The sequence below is a fragment of the Triturus cristatus genome, chromosome 3_1 (assembly GCF_964204655.1).
Source record: "Triturus cristatus chromosome 3_1, aTriCri1.1, whole genome shotgun sequence".
In the NCBI taxonomy this organism is placed as follows: Eukaryota; Metazoa; Chordata; class Amphibia; order Caudata; family Salamandridae; genus Triturus; species Triturus cristatus.
Window position 1 is genome coordinate 1,034,966,260 of NC_140583.1, and position 12,999 is coordinate 1,034,979,258.

Sequence of the window (12,999 nt, forward strand, 5' to 3'; positions counted from 1 at the left end):
ATTTACAGTTTGAAATCTTCAGTCAAGTCATTTAAAAACTTTTATGATGTTATTATCTGTATACTTATTAAACATTCCATGCTTTGATGATGTTTATTTGTCAATAAATAAACATTCCATTCCCTGTTTTGTTAGGTTTTGAGATTTGTGAGGGAATGGAGTAGTTTGACAGCCATGAAACAAAGAATTCTAAGAAAAAGTGGGGAGCGGTTTTGTAGTCCGATTTTGGCCTTGATGGATATTACAAAGCGTCAAGACAAGCATAGCAGCACCAAAAGGTATGAATGATTATGGTATTTTTACAAGAGAATCTGTTTTTATATGTAGGTGTGGACTTTTAGCACAGCCTCCGGGAGAAGGATGATTTTATTTTCATGTTGGCACCCTCTTCTCATCTTCAGATAAAACTTACTTTATTCTTAATCAAGATGCACAATAATCCTTTAGTCACCATTTAATTTGGGGGATTCATACTTATTAAGTGTAGCCATACTGTTTGCAAGATGACCTTCAGTAAAATCAAGTACTGTATCTCAGAGAGGACTAAAATCATAAAAAGATGAATGACAATGAATGCAAGAAAAATGAATGAGTTTCATTTTATAATGGTCCTTTAAAAAAAAGAATGTAAGGATAAAATAAATGTAAAGTAATGAAGAATAAAAAGAATGATCAATCACAAGTTGGTTTGGTCAGAATACTTACAATCAAGTTAGCTTAGCTGCATACGTATCTATTGGCATTAAATTACCCTGTTATCAGAGTTTCAGTCAGTCCTGTCAGTGGCTTTTGAATATGCCAACAGAGCCAAAATTTCACATTTGAGAGTTCATAATTTCATTGGTGGTTTGTGAATACAAGATCAGTCTCTGGAAATCATATGAATGTATATTATAAAAATATACTATGTATAGTAAAGACTACATGATGATACTTCGTAATAACAGACTTGGTACAGACTGAATGACCATATGAATATGTATGAAGTGAGTCTGTGGTTCAAGAGCAGTGTGTATGATGAATAGCGATGACATATACAATTTAATTAAACTATACAAGGGATTTTTGGTCTTCTGTAATTGCAGTGTTAAGGAATAAAAGATTTGATCAATTGATGCACAATGAATTTTTGTAGATTATAACTTGATAATGTTGTACTAATTAGAGTGTGCAAACGTCAATCTGCCAAGTGTTGCATACACCGATTCCTATAAGCTTACACCCAAATTATAAATTAACAAGAAAATTAAGTGTTAATTGAAAATTAATTGAAGATATCATTTTGTAAAGATATATCCTTATGAACCTAGATCTTTTCATTTCCAAAGAGTCAAAATGAATGTATGTATTTAGACCAACTAAGCACCTTTGTGCCTTGGGGAATGTCCTGGCATGTGTGGTGGAGTCAATAAGCTTCTTTCCACTCAGTACTCCAGTTGTGCTTACTGTCTACATCCAAATATTTTATGCTTTAGGGCACTCTGACACCATGTGCATAAATCCTGGGTCTTTTGCAAAACATCTGGACAGTCACCAGATTTGCCTTCTGTATAATGTGAATCGTCGGGAGTGCAATACAGATAATGAGAGTTTTTAAAAATGTATTAACATATGGCAGTGGTTCATTGTTGTATGCTTGTCAAAGTTGTATACTACTGCCCCTTGTTTGTTTGTCACAAGGTCCCTCTTCCACTTGCCTGTAGTATTGCTATATTCGATTTGCTAGGTAGGCAGTTCAGGATTCTTCATTTCCCCTTTGATTGTCTCCCAGGATGTTTACAAAGCGTCTGGCTCATGTGGCAGTTCATTTGCGCTGGCAGGTGGTGCATGCGAAGCCCTGTTGAGACCGTAGACTCGCAGAGGTGCCTTTATAATATCAAGACTAGGAACACAGTGCATGCTTGTCTGCATCTGTCACCAGTCGAATTTCAAAAATCCATTATGTAACCATTGTAAGAGATTGTTTTCCTGCTAGGTGGCATCTGTTAACAGTTTGCAGTTTCATTAACAGAATGCAACTGCCTTCATTACATGTTCCCTGTATTGCTTCCATGTTTTGAAAGAATTGACAATTACTCCCCTTTTTCTCCAGATATTTAACCAAAGGTGATGTTGCAGTAGCATCCATCAACAAGGCTCACAGTGATGGTGGCAGTCTGCGTCTTATTTCGAAGGAAGCCACTATTTCAATAAAGCATAATGTAAATGTGCCAGGTGGAAAAGAAAAAAACGGAACAGCGGAGTAAGCATTTATTATAACATATAATTGTGATTGTAGTAGAAAAATGTGCATAATGTTGAAAAATGTTAGTGTTGGAATGATGATGCTCCAGGGAAACTTTAACGGTCGTTGACTGCTGGGAGGCTCACTGCCGAACCCCCTAACTACCATTTCTTTTTTCTGCTTACCACTTACATCAACCTTTTATAGTCTCTATTTTTGCTTTTTCCTTAAGTTTTCTAATACATTTTTTGGGGCGGGTTTGATTCACGCTCTTTATTAGGACTTTGGATTTAAATTCTGAGTAGTGTTAGAGGCCGAAGTTTTGTCACACCTGAACTAGTACGAAAAGTGATCCTCCGCACAACTCATGAGTTCTTGAAACTTGAGCATATATATACTCTAAAGTCATTAGATGAGTCTAAAGACTTTAAGATCTTTAACATTTCAGATAGGCAGGCTTGCTTTGTTTCGCTGCCTGAAGTTAGTCTTAGTAATTCCTTCTTCGTAATCTTCTGGTACTCCAGATCTAGAAGAAGCATAACTTCCTCTGGGCTCCACATGGAAGAAAAATAAGAAATGAAGAGATTGTACTATTAGTCCAATATTGGTTCCTTTTTTTTAACGTGCTTCATATCTGGCCCTGAGCTGCGCCAAAGGACCTCTTTTGCACAAACTTGGCTGAGTCTTCACATCAGCTAGTGAATCAATCAGGGTGCTCGTAAAGCGCAGCTATTCACCCAAAAGGGTCTCAAGGCGCGCTGGTGGGGGCGGGGGGCGTTTCCGTCGAATGCACTGTGGTTCAGTTGAAGAGCTAGGTCTTGCGGTCCTTCCTGAGCAAGTTCGACTACTCAAGCCTGTAAATAAATCAGGTACACCCAACATTCCTACAGTTGCTTGCCAAGCTAAAGGTGTTTAATAATATGCTGTTGGAAAAATCCAGAGATTTATCTTGGTTGCTAGTGCTTGCTGCAAAAACAATCAAGAGACCCAGTGTGCCCTTGTGGAACATTGCTGCTCGGGTGCCCTCCATTGCTTGCCACACATCTTTCAAAGCATTCGTTTTTGATGCCCTTCTTCTTCCCAATTCCCAGTGATGCTTGCTGGGACCTTGAGTCTACTGGCTACAGCTCCACTACTTGAGTAGCAGCACCAGCGACCTTGCTGCTTCTGGCATCTCTTTTAGCTTTGCTCTTTATTAGTGTATCAAAGGCATTACATCCTACCGAAAATCAAAACCCTGTTTTTCAAGGACGAACAAGTCTTGGGGTAATTAGAAACCAACTCTATTACCCACTGAGTTTTTGTTTGATCACAGACGTTTAGGAACTTGCATTCAAAGTCACCAATGCTGCACTATTTACCCACTTAATTAACAATATCTCATTCAAAGCTTTTGCTAGCAGTGATCGAAATGCTGTACTTTTTTGGAGGTTGTAAAGAAGATGGAATAAAGACAAGCACACTATTCAACTTTCTGAACTGAGATTTCTATTAAATTTTAAACACTGGAGCCCACGGCCCCTGCAAAACGCTTGACTCAACTGGTTCCAGTTTTCTTCGAGCCAACAATGAAAATATTCTTGAAATTGACCCAGTTGAATGCACTGGCCGTTTGTCTCATCAAGAAGTACAAACTACTTATGGGAGTCCCTGACTTTTTAGTCAGACGTATCAGATGATTCCTTCATTGTCTTGGCAGTATGGAAATGCTGAATAGCCTCCATAAGATTGTATGTGCTTCCAGATAGCTGTGAAAAATATGCAGTAAACAGGCAGATCAGTAGCACTCCTACCAAAACTCTTTAAAAGGCGCAGCCTCTATGGGAGATGGTAAGAACAATTCTGAAAGTCTTGCACGAAGAACCAGGCAGAACCTCTGAACTCCTTGGAGGTGGTGATCGAGGACATGCTTGTTTCCAAACAAGTCAGTGCCTCATTAGATGTCAATGTAAGAGCAAACCAATATTGCCATTGCATTTCTAGGGATCACTTATGTTTTATACTTACAGGTCTTAAGCCAGATAGAAAAAAAGTTATTTATTGGCTTGCCTTTTACAGAAATGCTCGGTTTAGTCCACATTCATGGACTTCACAAGGAAAGTCAGCAATGTGGCCTTAGATCCTACTGCCTTATTCAATTTTACAAAGGAATTGACGGCTATCTTCCAAAGAGGCGTTTCTCAGATTTCTTGGTCCGCTTGGGGCCTAAAAGCACAGTTCTGTTTTTCTGTCTGTAAGGATGTACTGCTTGTATTTGCCTACTTTTCAGTTTAAAGAATCAATGGGAAAATTTGGAAGTTGCCTCCTCTACATCATCAGTTTCAGGATTTAATTGGCTTTCATATTTTCCAAATATATGCATTTACATATAAAGATACGTTTATATAAAAATAGATGGTCCTATGGAAAGAGTTTTGGACTCGTATGCAATGACATTTTAAGGATTTTGGGGGCGAACATATTTTGGGGCCCATGTTCAGAACAGCTTTGGATTTATGATCCGATTTGAGCTCTTTAATGCCCTTTTTGGCCAGGTCACTATCAGTGCACAGGCACACTCATTCAAATTCTAAAGCTGTGGTTTCAATATTGTAACACAGCAGCAGCTCACTAATGTTACTACAAATAATCTCTTTGACCCCCTCCTATTTCTCAAGTATGAGGTTTTGTTTTTAGCTAACAGAGCTGTCTCTTATCAGGACCTCCGCAACTTCTGAAAGGCTGGGGCCCTGGCCCAGAGCCCACTTTGCCCATGCCTTAAAACGTACCTGCTCGTATGCATAGGTGGCAATATTCAGTGTTCAGGAATGTAGTCTAAATTCCCAAAAAAGAAGAGCTAGATTTCAAGTAACTTTTACCCTTTAGGGGGAGGCATTCTTAGCAATCCATGATGTCACTGTGAAGAAAAAAGTTTTCTTTTCCATCTGTCAAACATCAGTAGCTTAGGCTAACTATTAGAGATTATTGTTTGATGTCACTGGGCATGAATTTGGGCTTTGTCTGTGAACCAGCCTTTTGCTGATCAAAAATGTCTACATTCTGGCCTATGGGAAATGGCATACTAAAATTCAAAGTGTGCGTATTAGGGCTAATGACACATCGGTCACTAAAGTGAATAGCTTATGTTTTTCTACAGTGCATCAGGTTAAAAAAATTAAGATTATTCCTGACCATAATAGGAACTAAATCATTTGTGTTTCTCTAGAGCTACAGATTGTAAGATTAGATGGGTTAATACAGATTATCCTAACAAGTTCACTCTACCCAGCATCACAAGCCATCTTCTCTGCATCAAAGAACCCTTTACCACTAAACCCACCATCCATGAAAATTCCTCCAAATTCACTCCCATTCTTTAATGTGTGTTTGAAAATAACCCAAAGCAAAAGCTTTGCAACAATTCTATGATGAATGACCTACAATCCCCATCAAGAAATTTACACAAATCTAGATTATTCAGCAGAACAGTAAACTCTACTAATAAATCACCTACCAAAATGGCTATCACAATTTTAGCAAGCTGTTAACCCTATTTTCCTTCGTGGACCAAGCCCCAATTTAAGGAAGTCTGTTTGAGCATCTCATCAGGCACCACCATAGTATCTCGAAGAGTGTATAGATACCTTGCCGTCTCCCATAACACACTTCCTAAGCCAGTCTTAGAATGAAGGTACAATATTTGTTTTGCTCAACCAAGGCTGATACACACTGGCACTAAAAAATAAATATCCCCCCCCCCCCCCCCCCCCTCTGCTGGCAGCAAAAACTAAGGGTCCATCAACATCCTAGCCATATGCCAAGTCTTGTATCCTAATTCCAAACACACCCTGTCAATCGTCATCTTTTCAACTCACAGTTGTCAGGTTGTAGCCATCTTGAAATCTGAAATGAAATCCTTAAATATGACGTGCCTACTGGTACCACAAAATCGATGTGCAGCTTAACACAGATTTTTAAAAAAAAATCTTTTTATTGAACTTACATCTGCATAGCAAAACATCACAGTGTAATAACATTCAATATATTGGGTCCATCTTCCAGGCCGGAACATCGCTTGGCTCACCCTATCACTTCCCACGATCTACCTTAGTTGGCAATTCAATTCAATAACAGTTGGTTTTGATTGCATCCCACTAGTTCCCTGCATCTTGTGTCTACTACCCCGCTACTATATCTAAGGTCCCTCTGTACTCCACCCACTTATCCCATACTTTACCCCATTTCTCGGGACAAACTCGGCTTTGATACAACACTTTTTCAGCAGCACAACACCAATCAAGCTTATTCTCCCAGTCTGATACATTGGGTGTTTGTACTGACCCCCAGGCCCTGGCTACATTCCTCAGTGTGACGACATATGCTAACAGTAACCACAACTTGGTGTATATTTGCCACTTAGCCTCACCAGTGACACATAATATATGCCATCTTGCATCCATCGGAACCAACTGCCCCACCCCTGCTATCATTACCTGCTTGACCCTGGTCCAATATCTAAGTATCGCTGGGCAGCTCCACAGGGTGTGGAATAAGGTACCCTCTTCCCCACATCCCCTCATAAAATTGATTGAGGTGCATTTACTCATTCGGTATAGTCTTGTTCTGGTTGTGTAGGACCTATGAACAATACTAAGTTGTATAAGACGAAATTGCGCTCTTATGGTCACTTTCCTGGGGCTCTGTATTGCCTCCTCCTAGTCATCTTCATCCAGGATCCCCACCTCACCTTCCATTGCTACTAGGGGCCAGGGGTGTTATTCATTATTTTCTTATATATGATGGAGATGCCTTTGGCCTTTATTGGGTCTAGAAGTATTCTATCTTCTAGTGGTATATATTCTGGTATGTGGTCTCCTGGTCTAATATGTGCTCTCAAGGCATGTTTCATTTGTATGTATCGGTATTGTTCAGTATCTGGCATTTGATAATCTGCCTGCATTCTGGGGAACTCCAGCATTGTTTGCCCTTTCCAAACATTCCCTAAATATTCTATGCTCAGTAACACCCATGCTCGAAAACCCGGCAGTCCGCGCACTTCCCCAAGGAGATCCCTACACCACAGTGGGGAACGTTCTGTTAGTTTGCCTTCCCTTCCAAGAGACTTTGTTGTCTCCCTCTAGATTTGTACTGTCGCTTGGGTATGTTTAGGTAGCTTGTTTGTTAATTCCCTACCATACAGTGCACCCAGGTACCCTTTCTGTCCCATTGAATGATGGTCTATTCGATATGCTGGTTTCTCCCTCCCCGCATAAACACAGTTGTTAACCGTGACCAGTTGTGCGGCCCAATACTACTTTCGGATATCTGGGACCGCTAGTCCTCCCTCATTGACTCCCCATTGTAGTTTGTGAAGCGCTTTCCTGGAGTTCCCTCCAGCCAATAATAGCTGTCTCACTTCCAAATCTATTTTACGGAAGAATTTAACTGGAATTTTATATGGAGTGTTCTGGAGAACGTATAGTAGTCGTAGCAACACCATCATTTTGAAAAGAGCCGCTCTTCCTACTAGCGAGAGTGGTAATGTTCTCCAGTGTTGAATATCTTTCTGTAGCCTCTGTTGTCTATGAACTCTGTCTCCGTCCGTGATACCACTTAAGCCTAAGTATTCAAATTTGTCTGTGACCATTATAGCTTGTCAACTGGGTGGCATATCCAGTGTATCACCCGTCAGTGAAAACACTAGAGACTTATCCCAGTTAATCTGGTAGCCGGAGTATCCACCAAACGGATGGAAGATGTGCAATATACAATGTATTGTATATCTGGGTTTCGTGGCATATAGGATTATATTGTCTGCCTATAATAAGATCTTTTCCTCCCATTCTCCCCGATCATTATTCCCCTTACTAGTGGGTCCCTTCTAATCCACTCCGCCAAGGGCTCTAATGCTATGGTGAAGAGCATTGGCGAGAGTGGGCATCCTTGCCTCGTACCCTTGCGCAGCGTTAATTGCCTGGATATCATGCCATTCACCCTCACCCTGGCCAGTGGCTCTGTATATAGCAGCTGTACCCAGGCTCGGAATTTAGGTCCAAAACAAAATCGCTCGAGTGCCGCAAACCGATATCTCCATTCAATACTGTCAAATGCCATACGTGCGTCCAGTGACAGCAACACGGCATCCTCCCCCGGCTCACACTTAGTCGCATGTAGGACTCCATTAAGTTGCTGCAAGTTCAATCTAGGACTCCGGTGTGGCATGAACCCATATTGGTCAGGGTTGCTAAAATCTTGTCCAGGACCTTTGTCTCAGTATTAAACGATGAGATTGGTCCATACGAGGAGCAGTCTTCCAGTGGTTTGCCCGGTTTCGGGATAACCACAATTGTTGCCTGCCTTTGGTCTTCTGGTAAGTCGCCTCGCTCCAATGACTCATTAAACCTAATCAGCATGTGTGGGGCTACCAGCGTCTCAACCCCTTTGTACCGCTCAGTCGGTAGACCATTGGGGACAGCCGCCTTCCCAGACTGCAGAGCCCTGATCGCACCGCAGAATTCCTCTGTGGTGACGTCTTGATCTAAATCTTCTCAATCATCTTGTGTTAACATGGGGAGTGTGGAATCTTTTAAGAATTCTACCCAGTCTGTTTTAGTTCTTGTTGATGAGGATTAGTATATCTGTTCATAGCACATTGCAAAAACAGCCGCTATAAACGCCCCCCCCCCGTCTCATAGGTTTCACCCTTTGGGCCTGCTATTTTAAGTACCCAATTCCTAGCCTTGTCCCTATTCTCCAGCCATGCCACCAGTTTAGTAGCTTTCTCCCCCTATTTCGTACAATCGCCTCTAAGTCGGTTGCGCATAGTCCCTAGCTTTCCCTTCTGCAATATCTCGCATCATCTGCTGCTTGAGAGGGATTATATGATTGGTCTGCGGGTTTGGTTCGCCTGACTGCACAACAGCTGCCTCTAGACTGTTAAGCTCCATCTCAAACGCTTCGTATTGGAGTTGCCGCACTTTCTTCTGTCCCCCTTTTAGGGCCTGTGCGTGTCCCCTTATTACTGCTTTATGGGCTTCCCACAGAACACATGGTGAGTCTACCGTCCCCTGATTATCCTGAAAGTAATGTTTGGTCTTTTCACAAATGTTGCTCATCATCAATTTATCTTTAAGGAGTCGCAGATCTATTTGGGGCGGTAGTGCATTCGTTCTCGTGGCCCCCAGCAGTTTTACCTCGATCGGTGAATGATCTGATATGCCTCTCGCCTTATGCATCGCTCCTTGGAACCTCTCCGCCGTATCAGTAGGTGTTAGTAAATAATCTAATCTGGAGTCCCCTCCATGTGGTGCTGAGAAATAGGTGTACTGTCTAGCCAGCGGGTTGTGTTCACGCCATAAATCAGTTAGTCTCAGGGCTTCTGTAAAAGCCTTCAATGCCTCAGTTCCTACCTCTCTTCCCACATTCGTCAGTCTATCTCTTTATGGGTCCATTAGTGCATTGAGGTCTCCGTCCAGCACCAGCACTCCGTTTGGGAATTCTAGGAGCAGTTTACCTAGCTCTGGCAAGGTGTCCAAGTGCATTCTAGGCGGTACCTTAAAACGAGCAAAGGTTGAGGTCCCGACCCTCCCACGTCCCAGTGATGGCTACAAATCTGCACAGTCTATATTTCTATGTCCTGTTGGGTGTAAATGGTAGTGTAGTTCTGGCTAATATACCCACACTCCTGAACTCAGTGGTGAATCCAGAGTGCGCTATTAGTTTGTATCCAAATCTATCTAGGGCTTTACACGTATTACCCATTAAGTGTGTTTCCTGTAGAAGAACTACGTCCGGAGCATGCCGCTTAATATATTGCATCACTTTCGTGCGTTTGATTTTATGTCCCAATCCATTCACTTTCCAGGTCATGACTACCAGGTCTCTACCTACTACAGGGTTGGGCATAGCAGGTGATGTAGGCGAGTGTACATTAATGATGTGCGAGTGCATCAATTCTATTTAATAGGGTCCGAAGTAGAGCTGCTATTGCTGCCGTAGTGATGTGTTGGGGTGTGTGACCCCTCTCCCCCCTAGACCCCCCTTCCCGGATCTCCCATTACTGCGTGTTAAGTCTAGGCCTCTATCATATTGAACCCTCAACATACAACTTACTATTCCCAGGTCTAGTAACTACCCCCCCACCCCCAGCTATCCTGCACGGTAGGCTTTGAACCTCCCACCCCCAACTCTGTAGAGCGCCTGTCTCCCCATAACTAAACTTTCAAACATTGGGCGTGCTTGAACCCTAGGTTCCTTCACTTATTTGCCGAATCCCCACACCCCCTTACTATTATAAGATTTTTGTGTCATTTAGCATATGGAGGTATGGCCCCTTAGTTCCGCATACAGTCTGATCCATAACTTCCCATGAAAGACATAAGTTTAAGATTTTATCTGGGTGTCCAAAGTCAGTCTACAGTGAACATCTCCGATGGTAGGATGTTGTCATCGTTCTTTACACATCCGATGGCTGTCTCACTGGTCTTCGTTACTTATCACTGGTCCCGTTTCCGACTTCATTCATCCGGGCTTGATGAGTGTCTGCCACGCTGAGGGGATTGTCGGAGAGTATCTACTGACTCATTTAGCACTTGATTCTTCTCACCACTGCGGCTTCTATTCGTGCCTTGTGCCTTTCCCACTATTTGTCATCCATCGAGCCAGTACCAGGCCTCTGCCGGGATGGTGAATCTTAATATCTTGCCTTCTGCTCTTACTCAAAGCATTGATGGAAATAGCATGGTATACTTTACCTCTCTAGCTCTCATGGCTTTCTTGACCTCAAGGAAGGTCATTCGGGCTTGCTGCACCTTCATGTTGAAATCCGGGAAGAAGGTGTCATCCACGTTGTCTATCTTGAGCGGCGGTTCATTACGGGCGGCCTGCAGTATCACGTCCCTATACTGGCAGTTGAAGATCCGGGCGATAATGGGCTGCAGTGGGGTTCCAGGTCGTGGTCGGGTGCCCAGGACTCCGTGGGCTCTTTCCACTGAAAAGTAGTTGGACAGCCCTTTCGGCTTGAGCTTTTTTAGTATGAGGTCTTCTAGAACATGTCCACTACTGGCCCTTCTACTCTTTCAGGGACTCCAATGATGCCAATGTTATTCTGACACGAGCACCCTTCCTGATCTTCCAGCTTCACCTCTAGAGTCCTGCTTACAGCAATGAGTTCTTGGACTTTTCCCTTGAGTGTCTTTGTGTCCGCCTCCAGGGAGTTTGTAGTTTCTTCCGCCTCCTTCACTCGTGCACCCATATTTCTCAGGTCTTCCCTAATCAAGGAGACCTCCACGGTCACGGTGTCTATTTTCTCCACTAGGTCCGATCTTATTCCTTGCAACTCTGCTGTTAGATCCTGCAGGGTAAGGTCTGCTGTCGCCATTGGTGCTGTCTGGTTGAGGTCCGTGACTGTCTACGATGCGTGACTGGTCGCCTTTTTCCAGGGCAGCGCATACTAATCTAGTTTGGTCTGTTGGCCGCTTCGGGGGCCCCCTTCTGCCTACTGGATACGCACCTGGCAAATCTGCCTTCTTTTCCACCTCTTCCTAGGTAGTAGGAGATACTTCCCACAGTGCCCCCAGCAATACTCGCTGCCACCTGCACAGGCGCACACTGCGTTCCTGGTGGCCTGTTGGGTTCCTGCCAGTAACTCACCCCTGTCTGGCTTCCCTGAGGCGGTATCCCTCCTTCGTCTAATCTCTCCCCTTACTTGGGGTGAGCTGATCCCAGAGTCTGAGGCCTACACCCGCTCACTGGGATCAGAGCACTCCACTTGCCTCTCGGGTAGGGTACTTGTTCAAAAGCCAGTCACCCCTCTGGCGTATGTCGGTGCTTCACAGCCCACTTCACCGGCGTCTGTCTCACTCTACTGCTGACCAGACCTGTCGTGTCCTTGGGCCCAGTAATTAACCTTGGGTTGTGGCACGATCTCCTCTGCCCGGATCCTGTACCATTGCGCCGGCTGTCTCTGCTAGTGGCTGAGCATACCCTGTCTCCGGGCCCGGTATTTGACATTAGGGCGTGACCCGATATCTTTTGCTGAGACCTTGCACGATCCTTCCTCCTCCGCTGGTTTTGCCGATCTGGGCTCAGGGTGACGCTGATAATCCCGGTCTGGTCTTCTCCCTGCAGTATCTCAATATCGCAGCGATATTGGCTGGTCAGGCCTAGGCGCCACCTCTCAGGACTTACGGTTCGTGCTCCGCTCCTTGACGTCAAGTACATGGCACCGGAATCTGCCACTCGAGCAGCTTTCGGGCCTATCTTCGCTGCTTCGGACTCTGCGGCTTACCGAGTGGGCCGAGGCTTCTCATTGGGTTTGCTGGTAAGTGAGTATCTAAGGCTCTCAGTTACATTAAATCTACAGTTTCAGCGGATGCTGACTGGATTTATGCAGGGGTTATCGGGATCGGTTTGGTGGAGCCTCTTAAGACTGCTTTCATTTCTCTTCATGGCAAGCCACACCCTGCAGCTTAACACTGTTGATCACAAGATTCTTTTTACACCCTATCAGACATAGCATGAATCTCATACTCCACTATGTGGTGCTTCCTAGCCATCATCTTCCAAGTACTCAAATTAGTCCCTTTCACTCCATCTCCCATCCAGTGCTAAGTGGGATCTTGCAAGGTTCTTATTATAACGTGTGCTCTTGATCATCCACCTGTGCGCCCCACTAAAGATGATCAGTGATTGTAAGCTCCTCTACTGATTATAAGCTTATGATATCCATACCTGCTTCAAGGAGAGTGCCTAAGAGTTCAAGATTGCGGATGCCCTCTAAGTGAATGCTGAGTTGA

At 43.7% G+C, this 12,999-nt stretch overlaps 1 protein-coding gene across 3 annotated transcripts in view; it reads left to right on the plus strand.

Annotated features, from left to right (window-relative positions):
* The window catches only part of ZRANB3 (zinc finger RANBP2-type containing 3), a 615,617-nt gene that overhangs the window by 560,603 nt on the left and 42,015 nt on the right, over positions 1–12,999 (plus strand). For all 3 annotated transcript variants that reach the window (XM_085645762.1, XM_085645761.1, XM_085645763.1), the window contains 2 exons: positions 136–278; positions 2,093–2,242. In XM_085645762.1, coding sequence (XP_085501888.1) covers positions 136–278; positions 2,093–2,242 — 293 coding nt within the window. The remainder of the gene's footprint in view (positions 1–135; positions 279–2,092; positions 2,243–12,999) is intronic.